Source organism: Felis catus, chromosome A2, assembly GCF_018350175.1.
Source record: "Felis catus isolate Fca126 chromosome A2, F.catus_Fca126_mat1.0, whole genome shotgun sequence".
Lineage (NCBI taxonomy): Eukaryota > Metazoa > Chordata > Mammalia > Carnivora > Felidae > Felis > Felis catus.
Window position 1 is genome coordinate 12,277,292 of NC_058369.1, and position 18,111 is coordinate 12,295,402.

An 18,111-nucleotide genomic window follows, 5' to 3' on the forward strand; every position below is an offset into this window, starting at 1 on the left:
AAGCGCACAGCGGTCATATATGTACACGGACCTGAATGTGGCAGGACGGAAGCCATAGGCTAAGAGACGTGGTTGCCCCCTGTGGCTCTGAGTTTGCCAGCGTTCTACATCAGTGCACCCTGCTTCACTGCTTTTGTGAGTAAGACAGAAAAGGGAAAGAGACACATTCAAGGAGAAGAGGGGTCTGAAGCTACGTGATCCTCCCTGGGGACCCTAATGACCACCATGACGAAAGAAAGACGAGCTGAAGGTGTGTGTACCTGCCATTCGGCACAAGGTACGGCACCTCCACCCAGCCCGCTAGGAACTCAAGGCCTGCGGTGGGGACGGGAAGCGGGGGGGGGGGGGGGGAAGGGCTGCAGTCCCCAACCACAAGGAGAACCAAAGAGCAAGAGAACCATGCCTGAAAGTTTGGACACACAGTGAAGCATCAAGGCGACCAACACAGCCAGAGGGAGTTCAGGGCCAGAACTACCTGGAGACTCGAGGCGTAAACGCTTCAGCACTGCTGGGAGCCCACTGCTCTTGCCCCATCTACCAGAAATGGAAGTAAAAGAGAAACCGAGGTCACCCGAGGCAACCTTCCCGCCCTGACATGCCACCCTGTGCAGGAGGCAGGACCTACACTGAGTCCCAAAGGTCTCCACCCACACCTCTTGGCCCCGCACTCCCAGCACCAGGGGAAGCAGACCCACACAGAGGTCAACAGTGCCACCAGGCAGATGCGGACTCAAGTCCTACCCCACCACTAGTGTGCTGTGCAACCCCGGGGAAGGTGAGCAGCCTCTCTGTGCCTCAGTTTCTTCATCTGGAAAATAAGGAGAAGCATTCCCACCACCAGAGACTGACCTGGGGTGAGCTCTCCTCCAGTGCTGGCTGTTTACAGTTCTGTGCTCTCCCTTGTCCTCTCCTTCCACCGTCTCCCATGCGAAAATGTATCCCATCCCGTAAATGTTCCCTCAGCCCAGTTCTACCTCAAGCTACTGACCGCCCCTTTCCCAGAAGACTTCCTGAAAGAGTGGTCTGCCCTTGGGCTTATAAATTCATTCATTCACTCAATCAACAAACCAAAGGTTAAGTTCACACTATGAGGAGGAATCAAGCATACAAAAGGGTGTGAGACACAGCTCTAGGGCTCAAGATGGGGAGACACGCAGGCAAAGTGAGCCCGTGACTGCAGCACAAGGTGCCAGGGGACATGAGGGGATGGCGGGATGCACAGCCGAAGCCTCCGGAGCCTGAGCGAGGGGTCAGCGATGGGCAAGGTGGGCTCTAGGACAGAGGGGGCCGCCAGGGACCTGGGCTCATTCAGCACGGTTTCAGCCAGCCACAAGAGTGGACACAGTGAGGTAACAGGGTGTGTGTCCGCCCTGCTGAAAAGCCCGGAACGTGATCCCCAAGGCGACCTGAGCAGATGTGCACACGAGCCAGTGAACTGAATATGCACTTAGCTACGCAGAGTGGGTGACAGGGGAGCACCCACAGGAAGCAACCAGGGAGAGACTTGGGCAGGCCTCCAGGATGATGAGGCCAAGGAATGCAGCCACTCACGGCACACAAACACGGACAACATGAGCCATTCACCTTCACACGTTTCTCTGAGATGTCCCTATGGGCCATCGAGGTGGAAACCTCTGCCATTTCTACAGAATGCCTCGTGGAGCTCCTAGTCTGGAGGGGAATGTCATTACACGCGACAACACACACTGAGGGCCATTAAGGGCTGGGAGGAAAAGACGGGGATAGCAGGGGCACTCGGCAGCCCAGACACGCACCTGCGAGGGCAGGAAGACCAGCCCTGCCCCAGCTGAGCCTGCCCGAAGGGATGCAAGGCAACAAGCAGGCCAAGGACACCAGCAACACAGACAGAAGGAGGCACCACTGGCGGGAAAACACCAAGGGAGGAGGGTCCTGAGGGGACCGGGGGACGGGCGTGTGGAGAGCAGTAGGAGGGTTGAGTGCAGCCACAGAGGGCAGGTGGATGGCCCTGGAAAGGGTCAGGCAATGACAGCCCCCGGGACCTTGCCTGGGCAGCCGAGGTGGAGCAGGGAGCAGATTCGAGCTCATTCTCCCCAAAGTGCCGTTTAAGATGAAAAGTAGCCCCGGCCTCCCCAGAGCCCTCCCTGGATATGGCTCCTCCTAGCATCCCAGAGAACAGCCCCCATCCGTTCTGTCCTTCCTTCCTCTGTATGGTGGAGCAGGCCCTGAACAGACTCACAGGGGCGACAGCTCAGCAGTAAGGGCCCCACACAGCAGAGCACCTACCACCTTCCTCGAGAATGCCCACTTCCCACAAGACTCCCAGCTTTCCCCAAGGGGCCCTGAATCTTCCTGAAATTCCTTTCCTAGATCAGACACCCTGGGCCATCTTCCGAGCCCTGGCCCGATATTTGGCCATCCGCCAAGAGAGCCCACTGCCCGGGACTCAGGGCTCCCCAAGGCGGATGGGGTCAGCAGCTCTCCATGCCCCTCCCCTCCACTCTGCGGATGGCATCATCAGCTTCCTGGCACCACTGCTCTTCTGTGGAGCCTGGGGGTCCTCTAGGCACCAGGCACCGAGTAGGCTCCAGATTCCACAGATTCCACGGAGGAGCGGAGCATCACGGTCTGATCAGGGAACAAACACAGAAGAGAAAACATGCTGGCAGGAGCAGGGAGAGGAATTACACACGGTCGCTCCTCGGCTCGGAAAAGACCCTCTGTGGTTGGCAAAGCGTGTGAGTTGGCAAAGAGGGTTCCAAGCCTCTGCCGAGCTCTCGAGGTGCCCCACAGCCATCTCCTGCCCCCACCCCCCAGCTAGCTGCACTACTCCCCCCCCACACACACGCACACATCCACCTGGACGCTCACACACACTCACTCAGAGGTCCTTGCACACAACCGCGGGCACACAGCCCTCAATCCCGGCTTTCCTTCCTGCTCTGGCAGAAGCTCTACTGCTGTGTGCCTCCCGCTCCTGGTCTCCCCCCAAATCATTCCCGATGCCTGCGGGGAGGGGGGCCGAGCCTGCTGAAGGCCAGTTACCTCCCAGCCCCACAAATGACCCCCTGCTTTAAAAAGCCTCCCAAAGTCCCCCCCAAATGAGATGAGTCCCTCCCTCCCTCCCTCCCCCACACTCCCATAAGCCCCGAACTTACAAATGAGACATTTCTTAAACGTCCAATTTTTGTCAAGGCCTCCCTCCTACATTTTCAATTCGGTGGAGCTGGGGGGGGGGGGGGGGGAGGTGGAGATCTCACATTTATTCTACCTCTTGCCATGCTGGTGGGATAAGCAGGCCTTCCTTAAACGTCTGTTTACAGATCGTTTGTTCACAGATGGAGCCTCAGGAGGGAGAGGGTGGGATGGGTGCAGCGAGAGCGATGCTCGGGTAGAGACACAGCTCCACCACTCAGCAGCAGAGCGGGGCCTCAGTTTCCGCTTCCATAAAATGGGAACGATACAGTGCCTGCCCTGAGGATCGCTTTCAGCATCAAGGCAAAGCGCACTCCACAAGTGGGAGGCGCTGCTGTACCCATCAGCGCCCTTATTACCGCCGCCGCCGCCGCCGCCGCCGCCGCCGAGTCAGAGGAGCAGCCTTTCTTTACAGAGAATCGGTGGCGGGTGGGAAGGGAAGTCAGGCAAGGCTGCTAAGCAGGGCGTGTCCCACAAGCATCAAATCCGCAGTCCTTACAGCATGCCACACCAAATGATCTTGGCCAAAAAAATGATAAAATATTTCACCAAACGCTGGCTACGCTGCAGCACACGTCGTACTCGTTTTCTCTCTCAACTAGTCGGCTGAGCCCCTCCCAACATCTAGGACACCCCAGTCTTTTATTAGTTCTTAAGTCTTACTGATGATCTTTTTTTTTTAACGTTTATTTATTTTTGAGACAGGGAGAGACAGAGCATGAACGGGGGAGGGTCAGAGAGGGAGACACAGAATCTGAAACAGGCTCCAGGCTCTGAGCTGTCAGCACAGAGCCCGACGCGGGGCTCGAACTCATGGACCGCGAGATCGTGACCTGAGCCGGAGCCGGCCGCTCAACCGACTGAGCCACCCAGGCGCCCCTTACTGATGATTTTTTTTTTTAAAACGTGCAATTTCTAAAAAATACCAGGAATGCTAAAAATAAAAATAAATAAAAATAAGTAAATAAATAAAACGTGCAATTTCACACACAGAGGGTTAAGTGCGTAGTAGCTGTGAAGCAAAAGGTATTTTCGAGGGGCTCAAAGGCAACAAAAAATTAAATCAAGAGGCCGAATGCCAACGGGACGGACGAGCTTGGCTTGAAAGAAAATGCCGATTCCCTGGTCTGGCGTGTGGGCGACAGGAACAACAGCACTGGCTCGCACCCACTCAGCAGCCGTGGGTGTCCGCTCGTCCCTACGGAACCCCCTTCACCATGGGAAGAGCGCCCACGACGGATATGGGGTGCCCTGCGGGCACAGAGACCGTTCTAGTCTTCGTCAAAGAAAACTCCCAACAGGAGAAACATTCTCAATAACACACACCTAGGTCTACCAGGTTCTGGCACCCCCAACCACAAACTGCCGCTTCTAGGGTGTGGGGACTTTTATAGGGCTAATCCAGTCCCTGAGCCTTCCAGTCCAGGTTTAAGCGTGTCCAAGTGAGGGCCTCACCATCAACAGTTCTTTCGGTTCATTCTTTCCGCTTTAAAAACAGCCTGGGGGGTGCCTGGGGGGCATCAGTTAAATGTCTGACTTCGGCTCAGGTCGTGATCATGGGTTCATGGGTTCAAGCCTCGCGTCGGATTCTGTGCTGACAGCTCAGAGCCTTGAGCCTGCTTCAGATTCTGTGTGCGTGTCTCTCTCTGCCCCTCCCCTGCTCGTGCTCCATTTCTGTCTCTCAAAAATAAACAAACATTAAAAAAAAAAAAGTGGTCTGAAAGAAGATCGTTTCCTTTTCCCACTGAGTATATAAAACTGAAAACAACCTTTGTGGATCAGAAAAGCCAAGTTTCTATGGATCAACAGGCATGCCTGTCACTGTCACTAGTAAATCAGAGAACCCCCTCCCATACCCTCTCATAGCGGAAGTGAAGAGACACCGGGAGCCCTGCGAACGTGCGGGGGCCTGGCCATCAGGATGCTGGTCTCCCAAGGCTTCCCTGACTCCCATCCCCAGGGCAGAAGGTGCCTGCTTCTCCACCCAAGACACAGAAAACATTTCCACTAATCAACTATCATCAAGGGCGGCTACAGACGCTGCTCCTGGTTGCTATTCAGAGCGTGTGACATCCATCAACAGATGGTGATCACCTGCCTGCAGCAGGGTCTCAGGACACAGCAGGGACACAGCTGCTCCTGCCCTCCCAGGAGCCCCCCGGTGTGGTGTCCATGGGAGGGAACACCAGCTTTGGAGCTGCGGTCTGATCTGAGCACCCCACCTCCCTGAGAGGCCTGAAACCAGTCATTTTCCCTCTGTCCTTCTCAGTTTCCTTGTTCAGAAGAAGCTGCAGGGACAGTGACAATGACACTTCCCTAATGAGGAGTCAGTGGTGAGTGGGCACAAAGTGGGTGTCCAAACACACTCCCTTACTTCTGTGCAATACCTGCACCCCAGATCTCTCCCCGACAACTGGGTTCCCAGAGTCGGGGAAGGGGACTCTGCCCGGGTCGGGACCGGGGTGGGGCGGGGGTGGGGGGGTAGGGGCGGTGAGCAGCCAGTCTGAAAGGCTGTACCCTACTGCCTCCAGTCCTGCCGGAACAGAAGAGAGAAAGGAGGAAGGAAGACCCAGGCCCCCTCTTCCTCCTGTCCTTATTTCCAATCCTGTAGGGCAACTCATTCCACCCATGCAGGCTGCCACCTGACCTCCACGAAGGAGTCTGCCACACGGGGTCCTACTTATCTGTGTGCCTGGGAGCCCGGCTCCAGCTGAGCTATCTAAAGGGCGGGGGCTGTTTTATTCTTCTTGCTCTCATACCAGCACAGGGTGGATGCTCAGAAAGTGCAACCTGACGGTACCCCCAGGAGGCAGGCTGCTTCTCAACTGCACCTAAACGTGGGGTCCCACCAGGCCTGAGGGGCCTGCTGCAAGGTGACCCAGCCACCCACCTGGCACTGCCCAGCAAAGCTGGTCTGGCCCTGCTGGCTGCACACACCACACCTGCCCCTTTCTCCTGCCTCCTCCTGCCTCCTCCCCCCACTTAGAAGGCCCCTCTGCCCAAACAACCATCCCACACAGTCCTCCACTCACCAACCCCTCTCCTCTTCCAGAAACAACCTCATGCCAGGTTGCTCTCTTTTTTTTTTTTTTTTTAACATTTATTTATTTATGAGACACAGAGCATGAGCAGGCAAGGCACAGAGAGAGAGAGACACGGAATCCAAAGCAGGCTCCAGGCTCTAACGTTTACTTATTTTTGAGAGAAAGAGACAGAGTGTGAGCGCGAGAGGGACAGAAAGAGAGGGGGAGACACAGAATCCGAAGCAGGCTCCAGGTTCTGAGCTGTCAGCTCGCGCTCAGAGCCCGAGGCGGGGCTCGAACTCACGAACCGTGAGATCATGACCTGAGCGGAAGTTGGACCCTTAACCGACTGAGCCACCCAGGCGCCCTAGGTTGCTCTTTATCACTTCGTGCCCATATCACAACAAGCATCTCTGAGCTAGTGCCCAGCTCTGTGCATTCTCTACGCAAGCGGTCAGATCTAAACATCTCACTTCACTCCTCGAGAACGTGCCACAGCTCCTCACTACCTCACACAGTGTGGACCTGCCATACCATTCTGCCATTTGTTCAACAGGATTACTGAGCACCTGGGGGACTAGGACAAATTAAAACAGGCCTTTTTGAGCGTAGTCTAGGTGGTGGGAGAGACTGACCATCCATCAAATAATCCCAGCAACAGGAAATTACAAACTGGTATGTGGAAAAGTACAAAGCATCCCCACAGACGGTAACAGAGAAGCTGAGCCAATCTGTCAGGGAATGCTTTACCTGAGGAAGTGATGTGCCAGCTGAGATATGAAGAGTAGAAGTTAACCCAGAGATAATAGGTGGAAGAAAATCCCAGAAAGGAGCAATAAATAGCATGTGCAAAGGCCCTGGGGCAAGACAGAATGTCGCCTGAACAAGCAACTGGAAAAGAATGCCAAGGGGCCACAGGGCACAGCAAACAGGGAGGAGGGCAGAACTGGGAAGCGTGGGATGCAGGTGAGCAGCGCGCTGGAGGGGCAGAAGCCGGCCTCCAGTCTGCAGACAGGGACAGCCAGGCTTCTTGGCACCACCCTTCCCTGCTTTCAGCCAGTGTCTACAAAAGGAGAACTGACTTTTTATCAGCCAGTCTGAACGTAATCAGTAAATCAATTCTGCCATTAGGAGTGCAACAGTCCCCCCCCCCCCCCCCGTCCCCTCCAGTAGGCAGAGCCAGGCGGAAGTGCAAGGAGATGGCTGTTTGTGGTCATCTGTAACCTCTCCCTCCCTCCAGCAGCTTGGGACATTAAGGGCTGGCCCTACCACTAGAATGGGCAGAGCATTCTAAGCAGGAGCGGCCCTCTGGGCCACACAGCAGGCAGGTCTCCACTCTACCCCACCCCCCTCGTCGGCCACTCTAGGCAAGCAGACACCCTGTCAGTCCCTTTTGTCTCGGGCCAATCTGTAGGCCAGGCACAGACCATGTCCCATTTACCAAGCCACCTTCTCCCTTTAATCCCCAAGTCACCCTAACTAAAAGAGGGATGCAGAGCCCAAAGTTCCCAGCCCCGGCCTCACATTCGGCCCTTTTGAGCCGGGATTCCAATCCCTCGGTTTCTGTTCATTCTGCTCCGCCACTGTCTGAAAAAGCATCCCTCCCTTCCTTCCCAATGTCCCCACGGCCCAGCCCCGGCGCCCTTCCTCCTCCATGCAGCCGTCTCCAACACACCCAAGTGGAAGCAAGTCGTCCGCCCCTCATCCAGCTCAGACCACCCGTGGCCTCTGCCTCCACCGTGGCCCGGACCACGCCGACCCTCCTCGTGGGCCGGACATGGCGCCTTCCTTTCTGCCTCCCCCTTGAGGCACCGAACACCCAAGCCAGCAGGGAAACCGACCTGCTGACCCTCTGTAAAGACGAAAAGGCAGCTTTTCCGTTTCCCCCATGACTTTCCAGGGAAAGGAGATCAAAACAATAAAATAAAAATTTAAACACGTGATCTTCTCTCCATCAGACTCTACAGCATCTAGCGGATACAGCCCCTAGCACCCAGGGAGCACGGCCGTTGTTTAAAACCAAATGACCTCTCACACTGAATGCTTGGCAGTGAAGAAATAAATAAAAAGAAACTGGAGTGCCGCTCAGAGCCCCAGATCTGTGTCAGATGAGCTGTATCAGTACGAGCTTGTGGGGTGTGACCTTTCACAAGTGGCCTCTGCCTCTGGGCCCCAGTTTACCTCTTCATAGAGGGAGGATAAGACGGACCACGGTGACTCGGGAAGGGGAGGTGAGCAATCCAAATGCCTTTTTGCTCAGTCCTTGGTGCCTGTGCAGTGAGGCCTCCCCACCTCACCTGTGGGATTGTAAACTCGGTTTCACAGCCCTCACAGCGTGGACCACACGGCCCTGGGACAGACTATATACTAGCTCCTTTCCTGCTGTCTGCCCCCCCACCCCACCCCGTCCTAGAACCTCGGCTCCAGGTGACAGAGCTGTCTTCAGGTTCACTGCTACATCCCACAGGCCAGGAGGTGCCCAGCAAAGAGAAGAAGCCTGACACACATCTGCCGAATGAACAGCGCCATCCACAAACGAGAGGCGCTTTCTGACGGCACACCCATCACCCCGCGAGGTGCTGATACTCCGCTGTCAGGAGGCAGATACTTAGAGGTAGGCCCAGTTTGCACACGGACAAAGTGAGATACGGAAAATACCGCACAACCGAGGGCTCTGAGAGAACATCTGGGGACTATGACACTGAAAACACACACCCCCTGAAGGGACCTCATGGGGTAACGGGGTGGGAGAAGTGTCTTTGAGGAAGAATGTGGAAGAGCTTTCCGAGGGGATGCTGGCTGCTCAGGTGAAGTCTGGGAGGGGAGAACCCGAGGGCACCCCCAGAGTGGCTGACGGGCTGCCTCCTTCGGGGGGGGGGGGGGGGCGGCTGTGTTCGTCCGTCGGCACATTAACGGCAAGTGGCCTGAGGCATCTTGGGTACCATCTGATCAAAGACAGTCCACTTCCGGGATCAGCTGATCGGGTAAAGAGCCAGATGTGGGAAAGTTGCTTTAAAGTGCAAAATTGGGGCAGAGGGAGCAAAACTTGTATGTTCTTGCTCGACTGGGAGCTACTCAGTCCACAAAAACCAGGCCAGTGCAGGTCAATACGACAAAGAGCCAGCCGGGGAATTCTGGATCTTACGGGGCAGGGCCAATCTTTACTCTAAACCCTGGCTCTGTCCCCACCAATTTATACCACGTCACCATTAGCATTCTAGTAAGACAGAGAGACTGGCAATTATTTTAGAGGAAAAAAAACAAGGGACGAAAGGACAACCAAGTGTCCCAAGCACTTGGCATTCACTGCAGACACGTTCACCGGGTGTTGCTCTGGGCGAGGAGCCCAGCGGGCCGCCTGGAAGAGGGGAAAGAGCGGGGCTCTGCAGGCAGACGGATGTGGGGTCAACCCACCAACTATGGGACTTTGGCAAGTTACTTAAATCTCTGTGGGTCTCAGTTTGTGAAATGGTAATAAAAACCTTCCAGAACATGGCACCCATTAAAAAGATGATGTGTCTCAAGGGCGTGGGCACAGGAAGTACCTGGCGGAGGAGGACCCCAGTGGCATTGGTGGGAGCACCCCCTTGTGCCCAGGACACTCTCTTCATCAGCGAGCCCAACGCTTCCCGCATGCTTCCTAGGTCGAGGGCCACACAAGGGACCCACAGAAGGTACAGGAGGTACAATGACGTTCTGGTGGGACTGATGGAAGACACCCCCAGGAAGGCCTCTGGGAGTGGCCTCCCGTGGGCGGGAGGTGTGGGCGGGAGGTGGGGCAGGACGCAGCAGGAGGTCACAGCATGAGGTGGGGGCAACAGAGCCATGGAGGGTGTGGGGGGAGCGCTGGGAACAGCAAGGGTCTAAGTGGAGTGGTGCGAGTGCGGGAGAGCAAGCTGGCAAGGTCAGGCGGAGCAGCACAGGGGCAGCCGAGCTGGACATACTGAGGGGAGGGAGACGGGAGTAGCTGGAAGCTTCTGGAGCAGGGGGTGGTTGTGCGGAATGAACTCGGAGGCAGAGGCTGAGTAGGAAGGGGGGCAGCCGCAGCCTGTGAACTTGTGGATGTGGTAAGGAAGTGGCCAATTCCAGAGGTGGCTGGCAAGGGAGAAACAGGAGGCTGGACTCCGGCAGGGTCTTGGTGGGGGAAGGGCACGCTCTGCGGGGAGACCCTAATATGGGGCAGACAGAGAGGAAGCGGTGCTGTGAGGCTCAAGGGCAACCAGTGACAGGCCACCAGGGTGAAGGATGGCATGATGACCAGCCACTTACGAGACCACACGGTACAAAGGGGGGAGGGACACAGATGCACTTCCAGGGTAGGAGAGGCAAAGGGGAGCTTGCTCAGAGGCAGGGAGAAACGGAAATCACTGAGCTGCCAACGGAGGGAGAAACCCACCCTGACTCTTCCTTCACAAGAGCAAGATTCGTATTCAGGGTCATCAGAGACTGTACAGGGAAAGAGGTGTCACAGACACCGGGGACTGTGGAGCAGCCCAGGAAAGATGCCTATAGCAAAAGTGCTGGTGACAGAGGGGAAACACACAGCCCCTCTCCCCTCTGCAACCCTGCTAGCAGCTGCTTTACTCACCTTCACCTGGCCATCCATGTTCCAAGTTCCGTGTTCCAAGAATGTTCCAAGTGTGCCCTACACCTCAGTCCAACCAGAGCACAGCCTCGCGCTCCAGGTGGCTCCCTGAATGCCCCCAACCAGAAATTATCCTGGAATCCTATCCACGCATCTCTGCAAATTATCTGTGAACCTGTGTGATCCCTCAGCTAGACTGAAAGCAGCTGGACGGGCTAAGCCTCACCCCTTGGCCGACAGGAACACCTAGTGCAGAGCTTCCCATAAGAACAGGTTTAAAGAGGGGCACCTGGGTGGCTCAGTCAGTTAAGCGTCAGACTCTTGATTTCGGCTCAGGTCAGGATCTCACAGTTCATGAGTTCCAGCCCCGTGCCGGGCTTTGCATCAACAGCGTGGAGCCTGCTTGGGGTTCTCTCTCTCTCTCTCTCTCTCTCTCTCTCTCTCTCTCTCTCTCCCTCTCTCTCTCTCCCAAAATAAATAAATAAACTTAACAACAACAAAAAAGAACAGGTATAGAGAAATGTCAGATAACTACCTGAAGGAAGAAAGCCTGGTCACGCCTTTGTTCAACAAACGTGTAAAGGAACAGGAAAAAGCACAGAAGTCTGTGACCTAAACGTGTCATGGGCTCCTGGCTGTCAGTCTCTTGCAACTCCCACCCCTGTCCCCATCCCACACACAGAGAAGAAAAGCCACCTGGAAATGGCGCTGGCATGTATAAGTCATGGGTGCTTCAAGAGTTTACCTGACACCTCCTGGGGGCTGGTCACAGGATCAAGAGGCCTGTACCTGCTCTCCCTGGGTGCCTGGGTGTAAACCACTGATTGGTGCCGAGGGGTGTGTGGAAAAAACACATTTCTGGTGGGATGGAAGGGGCTCTACTTATGACAAGCGATCAGCAAAGGCCTCTGGGAAGAATGACATCTGAGCTACCACCCGAAGGAGGGAAAGGACCCAGGAACCAAAAGCACCAAGGGAAGAGACAGGGAAGAGCACTTCTGGAAGAAGGAACAACTAGCGAGACACCCTGAGGACAGAGGAAGCTGGGACCGTGGGAGGACCAGAAAAGCAGCAAGAATGGCTGCAGTGTGGGGACCAGGGAAAGCAGGAGGCGGGAGAGGGCTGGCAGGCACCAGACCAGCGAGGCTTCCTGAGAAAGAACTGGGAATTTATCCCAAAGGGTGCTAAGCACATGAATCACAGGACCCAAATCATGCTTCCGTTCCTTAATTCACAGTGGCCTTCCTCTGAACCTAATTCTGCATCAGTAAAATGGGGATAAGTGCCAACATGTTAGAAAGCGCTCAAACTCCAACACACTCAATAGACATTAGCCACTGTTGTCATCACAGTTCAAATCGGGGCTTTCAAAATTTGACAGGAAGTCAAAGGAACTTTCAAAAAGATTCTTCCCCCCCCCAAAAAAAAATGGGAGCACTTTCTCATTAAGTGAGCCTAAGTGAGTTTCACCCAATGCACATATCCTAAACTATAGCGACTGGCTATTAATAATAATGCCCCCTATCTGCAGAGCACCTAATTTACATAGCACTTTCATACCTCTTAGAAGAATGTATTAATTAATAACCACTGGCCTTTAACACTTTTAATTTCGTGACGGTGTTACAAATTGGCTAGTTCCTGTAAGATTTAGCAGGTATGTCTCTCTCCTTGGAAAAGCTGACCAGTCATGTCAACCTACCTATCAGCTCTCTTAAGGTTCAGCATTCTTACTGCTGTGGTCTACATTCCCGTATGTCCCAATCTGCCAGAGAATTAAATGATGGTAATAATTATAGTTTCACGGAGTGCTTTGATGTGCCAGGCACTGTTTACTAAGCGTTTTACATGCTTAATCTTCACATCATCCCTATATGTTTTATATTTCCATTTTCCAAATGAGTTCTGAGCACTTCACCCAAGCACACTCAAAGGAAATAAATGACAGACCCAAGAACTAAACAGCAAGATGACATGACCCCGTGTCTTCACTCTTAATTCCAACTCCGTGCTAGATAGTTCAAAGTGCTTATAACATGGCGCTTGGTACAACACAAGTATTCAGTAAATAAAGGCAGCTGTCGTTAGCAGGACACAGGTAGTTTCTAGTTCCCATAAGAGTGTCACCTCTAGGAGAGCAGCGACCTTGTCTGTCTGGGTGACTGCTGCACTCCCAGCACCTGGCTCAACGCACATTTGACAGACAAATAAATGAATGAACATCCTTCCCAGAAAGCAAAGCTGTCTGCGCAAGGCTCTTTTTTGCACGTTATATGTCGCCCCGCTGTTACTGCCCCTTAGTAAGACCATCAGGCAGATTTGAAGACGCAGAAAGGAGACGTGCGAGCTCCTCTCTCTCAATTCAAGGGTGGCAGAAACAGCTCCCAAGGGAGGGATGAGTCCGGGATCGCACTGCTGGAGGGTCCTGACCCTGGCAGGGCTCTGCCCTCCACCACCGCGGGGACACCGTCTTCGCCGGCGCTGGGACCCGGCAGAAAACAAAGACTCGCGGGGCTGTCGCACCGGCAGAAAGGCTCGCTCCCCTCGCCCACCTCCCAGAGTGAGAGCCCAGTGCCACCGTGCATCACCCGGCCTGGGAGCTGCGGCGAAGGCCAGACTCGTAGCCGGGCCCGGGCCCTGAACCATGCAGATACATGCAGCAGCCCCGCCTGGACGCCGCCCGCAGAGGGTCTCCAGGGCGCGGGAGGCCGCGGGCCGGGCCGGCCTGTCACCTTCAGGACCGCCCGCCCACTCGCCCTCCCTCCGCGCGGGCCCGTCAGCACGAGCCGCCGCCGCCCGGGTGGGCCTCTCCGCGCATCGGTCTCCCCGGGGTGCCCGCCTCGCGCCTTACGCCCCGGCGCTGCACCCCCGCCCGCTGGCCCATACCTGCTGGGAGAGCGGGATGAGCGGGGCCGCCATCTTCCCGCGGACTCGGGCTCCGAGCGCCGGGGAGACGGGGGCGGGGCCGCGCGTGCGCACTGGTGCGAGGGGCGGTGCGCGCGCAGCTGAGTCCGGGAAGGGGCGGGACCGAAGTAGGGCTGCGCACGCGCAACCGAAACCGAAGGGGCGGGGGCGGGGCCGCGCACACCTAGCCCGGGCCGGGAGGAGGCGGGGCCGGTTAGGCGCGCGGGTCCCACCATGTGAGCCCAGCCTATTTGCCCCGTTACCCCTCCGTCCACAGCGTAAATCTGACATGCTGTCATTCTTTCAGGTGCCGTTCCCTTTTCCGTGCGCCTGGCAAATCCTTATGGGAAGGTTGTTACGCACCCCGCGGAGCGTCAGAAACCTCGCCGTGCCCAAATACACTCGCTGTTCCCAGGATAGGGTGTATGTGTGTGGGGTTGGGTGGGTGGGAGGGTGTGTGTCTGTGTGTGCGTGTGATGATTTCCCAGCTCCCATTTCTAGCAGGAGGCAAATCACCTTAGCAAGTCACTTAAGTACTTTCTCGGAGCCCCTAGTCCCCCCTTCTGAAAAGTGGGAGTGGTAATATACGTTTGCTGTCGTTCCACCTCCATGTCTCACACTGTGCCTGGCACAGAGCAGGCACCGGACGTTTGCTGGAGAACCGGTACTGGAGGGGGCATTTATTTCTCGGACGTTTTGTCTTCCATTCGCGAGGGACACACACTCCTCTGTGGCCAGATTCCACTAACAGGATGAGTAAGGATTCCACTAACAAGATGAGGAAGGAAGCCTGGGCAGCTGACCACAAGGTCTCTTCAGGGCAGGTGGGCATCCCCTTACCTGCCCTCCTCCTGTGATGGTGGCACAGTGAGTCTGATCAGGCCCTGTTTCTCAGGCAGGCAAGCTAGAAGGCCATGTGATCTCAGGGGTGGGACACAGCTTCCTGGCTCCCTCTTCCATTTGGGAGTCTCACAAGCTCCTGCTGATCTTATGAGACACCCCTGAGTAAAGAGCAATGATATGAGACCATGTGTCATCTGGTCTCATCTTGAGAGTGTTTTGCTGTCTGCTCTAAGTTTTCAGTCTCATCATGCTCCTACACTTCTCCATCCCCCGTATAAAGATCAATGGGAAGGGGCACCTGGGTGGCTCAGTTGGTTGAGCATCTGACTGATCCTATGATCCCAGGTGGTGGGATCGAGCCCCATGTCAGGCTCTGTGCTGAGCATGGAGCCTACTTAGGACTCTCTCTCCTGGGGTGCCTGGGTGGCTCAGTTGGTTAAGCGTCCGACTTCAGCTCAGGTCATGATCTCACAGCTTGTGAGTTCGAGCCCCACGTTGGGCTCTGTGCTGACAGCTCAGAGCCTGGAGCCTGTTTCAGATTCTGTGTCTCCCTCTCCCTCTGCCCCTCCCCTGCTCTCACTCTGTCTCTCTAAAATGAGTGTTTAAAAAAAAAAAAAAAAAGGATTCTCACTCTCTCCCTTTCCCTCTGTCCCATTCCCCCCAAAAAAGCAATGGGAAGCCACAAGAGGGATCTGAACATGATCAGATTTGTGTTCTAGAGTGGTGGCTCTGGATGCAGCAGGCAAAATGTACCGAGCATAGATGGGCGGAAGGGAGTGGATCAGCTGGAAAGCGTAGTGGTGGTCTAGGTGCGGTGATCAAGGCTTTTAGCTGTCTTGAGTGCTTTATTAGTCTGTGTTCCATAAGGAAGTCATTTTATTTTTTTAAATATTTTTTAAGTTTATTTATTTATTTTGAGAGAGCAAGAGAGAGAGTGCACCCAGGGGAGGGGCGGAGAGAGGAGGAGAGAGAAAGAATCCCAAGGAGGCTTCATGTTGACAGCGCGGAGCCCAACGCAGGACTTGAACCCACGAACCATGAGATCGTGACAGAAGCCGAAACCAAGAGTCAGACACTTAACTGATTGAGCCGCCGAGGCACCCCAGGAAAAGTCATTTTAGGTATTTCCCACAGAGGATGTTTCATACGGGAGAATGAGTACAAAAGTATGCGAAAAACAGAATAGGCATATAAGGTCGCCTATAGATTAGTAACTGTAGGGAGCTTCAAGCGCTTCTAAGACTAAAGGTCAAAAGGGAAAAAGGTGTGGCCCAAAACCCAAAATCACTGGACCCTGAGCAGGAACCCGGAAGCCCGCTGTCCCCAGCCATTGCTGCTTCTGCCCATCATTAAAGCCACTGCTTTGTTCTTACCATGCCTGAGGTGCCCGCAGAAGCCTGAAAAAAAAAAAAAAAATGGCTTCACCTCTCCACCTGCCTTCCCACTTCTTTCTGACAGAACATGACAGGAAACCAATGGGCACGGGTGTCCATGAAATGGCATATGCAGGCTTCCAGCCTTGGTGTCAGAGCCTATAGAGACAAGGACAACAGAGACTCTCCTGCATCCTCTTGCCTGGACACAGAGGCTTGGTGGTGTGAGTCCCACCCAGCCAGCGGCCTGGGATTCCCTCTTACTCCTGTAACCACCACACTGGGCAGTGATCCCCCCCTCCTGGGCCTCTCTCGCTGGACAGAGCTGCACTGTCCAACATGGCGGCCACCCGTCAGGTTGGCTGACTAAATTCAAATTAATTTAATTTAATTAATTAAATAAGATTAAAAATGCATCCCTCCATAGAATGTACAACACCAAGAGTGAATCTTACTGTAAACTATGGATTCTGGGAGATCACGATGTGTCAGGTTCAGCCGTTGTGACAAATGTCCCACTGTGTTGTGGGATATTGATGGCGGTGGAGATGTGTGGGTGTAGCAGTGTGGGTACGTGGGAACTCTTTGTACTTTGTGCTCAGTTTTGCCGTGAACCCAAAATTACTCTAAAACCAATGTTTATTCATTTGTTTTGAAATTCATTCCTCAGTCTCACCGGTCACATTTCGAGGGCTCAGGTGTGGCCAGTGGCCACTGTATTGTCCAGTGCAAATGGGCCACATCTTCACAGAAAGTTCTCCAAAAGATGAGCTCTGCGGGGTCTGACCTGGTCTGGCCCATCTTCATACAACTGCTTGCAGCGTACTCTCTCAAAGCCTGGCTCTGCTGCTTTCCTCGGTAACTTCTTACCCGTTCAGAGATTAAAGAGGCAGACAGTTGAATCCCATCCCTGCACTTCCAGCAAGTGTCTTTCGTTTCTGAGAGTGATAACCAACCCCAATAAACTGTCAGCCGTCAGCCCAAAAGTCCACATCTGAAGGTCCACCAACTTCAACCCAAGTGAGAACGAAACTTGCCAGAATTTCACTTCCTCGGCAGACTTTTCACATTAATCACCCGGCAATATGCCACATATAATTTCTAATGTATGCAGCTTATTTGTAATATCACCGGATTCCAAATTCCTCATGTCCTAAATGTTATCACTTCCAACACAAATTTCTGTGTGAAAAACGGGTGTCTTCAAATCAGAAGACTGCTTATGTAGGACTTTAAAAAAGCAAGTTATTTGGGGCGCCTGGCTGGCTTAGTTAGTAGAGCATTTGGCTCTTGACCTTGGAGTTGTGAGTTCAAGCCCCATATTGGGTGTGGAGTCTCCTTAAAATTTTTTTTTTAATTTTTTAATTAAAATATTAAAGGTGCACCTGGGTTGCTCAGCTGGTTAAGTGTCCGACTTCAGCTTAGGTCACGATCTCCCAGTTTGTGAGTTCGAGCCCCGCGTTGGGCTCTCTGCTGAGCGCTCGGAGCCTGGAGCCTGTTTGGGATTCTGTGTCTCCCTCTCTCTCTGCCCCTCCTCTGCTCGCACTCTGTCTCTGTCTCCCTCTCAAAAATAAACATCAAAAAATGTTTTAAAAAGAGAAAATATTAAAAAGCAAATTATTTGATTAAAGGGAAAAAATTGAACTGAGAAGTAATTACTATTTTCACTCGACAAAATGAATTTCATTCCTCTGTCCTACAGAGAATAAAAGGCCACAGCGGTGGGTCACAGAGTGATGGAAAAGAAGCAGGAGCATCTTTACAGCACATCAGAAGTGTGTGCACAAGACCAGAATAGCCTGCAAAACGCTTCCACGCTAATGACGGTGTATCAAGATTTCATATTGGGGGTGGGGGGGGGACGGTGACGGGCGCCTGGGTGGCTCAGTGGGTTGGGCATCTCACTTCAGCTCAGGTCATGATCTCACGGTTCATGAGTTCAAGCCCCGTGTCGGGGGCTCAAACTCTGTGCTGACAGCTCAGAGCCTGGAGCCTGTTTCAGATTCTGTGTCTGCCCCTCCCCCACTCGCACTCTCTGTCTCTCTCTCTCAAAAATAAATTTAAAAAAAGATTTTGTATTGGAAAAGGTTAGCATATGCTATTGGTAATTTACAGCCTGAAGAAAAAAAAGGGCATCAGTTCTCCTTTTTCAAAATCAGTTTTACCAACTTTTTTTTTTAATGTTTATTATTTTTGAGAGAGAGAGACA

At 54.0% G+C, this 18,111-nt stretch overlaps 1 protein-coding gene across 14 annotated transcripts in view; it reads right to left on the reverse strand.

Moving 5' to 3' along the window:
- The window catches only part of EPS15L1 (epidermal growth factor receptor pathway substrate 15 like 1), a 98,409-nt gene extending 84,625 nt beyond the window's left edge, over nucleotides 1-13,784 (reverse strand). For 7 of the 14 annotated variants that reach the window (XM_045047713.1, XM_023246793.2, XM_023246812.2 and 4 more), the window contains exon 1: nucleotides 13,669-13,784. Coding sequence is in view for 13 of the 14 variants with exons in the window: in XM_023246793.2 (XP_023102561.1) it covers nucleotides 13,669-13,701 (33 nt within the window). In the remaining variant the exon portion in view is untranslated. The remainder of the gene's footprint in view (nucleotides 1-13,668) is intronic. The other 7 variants (XM_023246818.2, XM_023246815.2, XM_045047694.1 and 4 more) reach the window with 2 other exon arrangements.
- Between the last annotated feature and the right edge of the window lie 4,327 nt (nucleotides 13,785-18,111).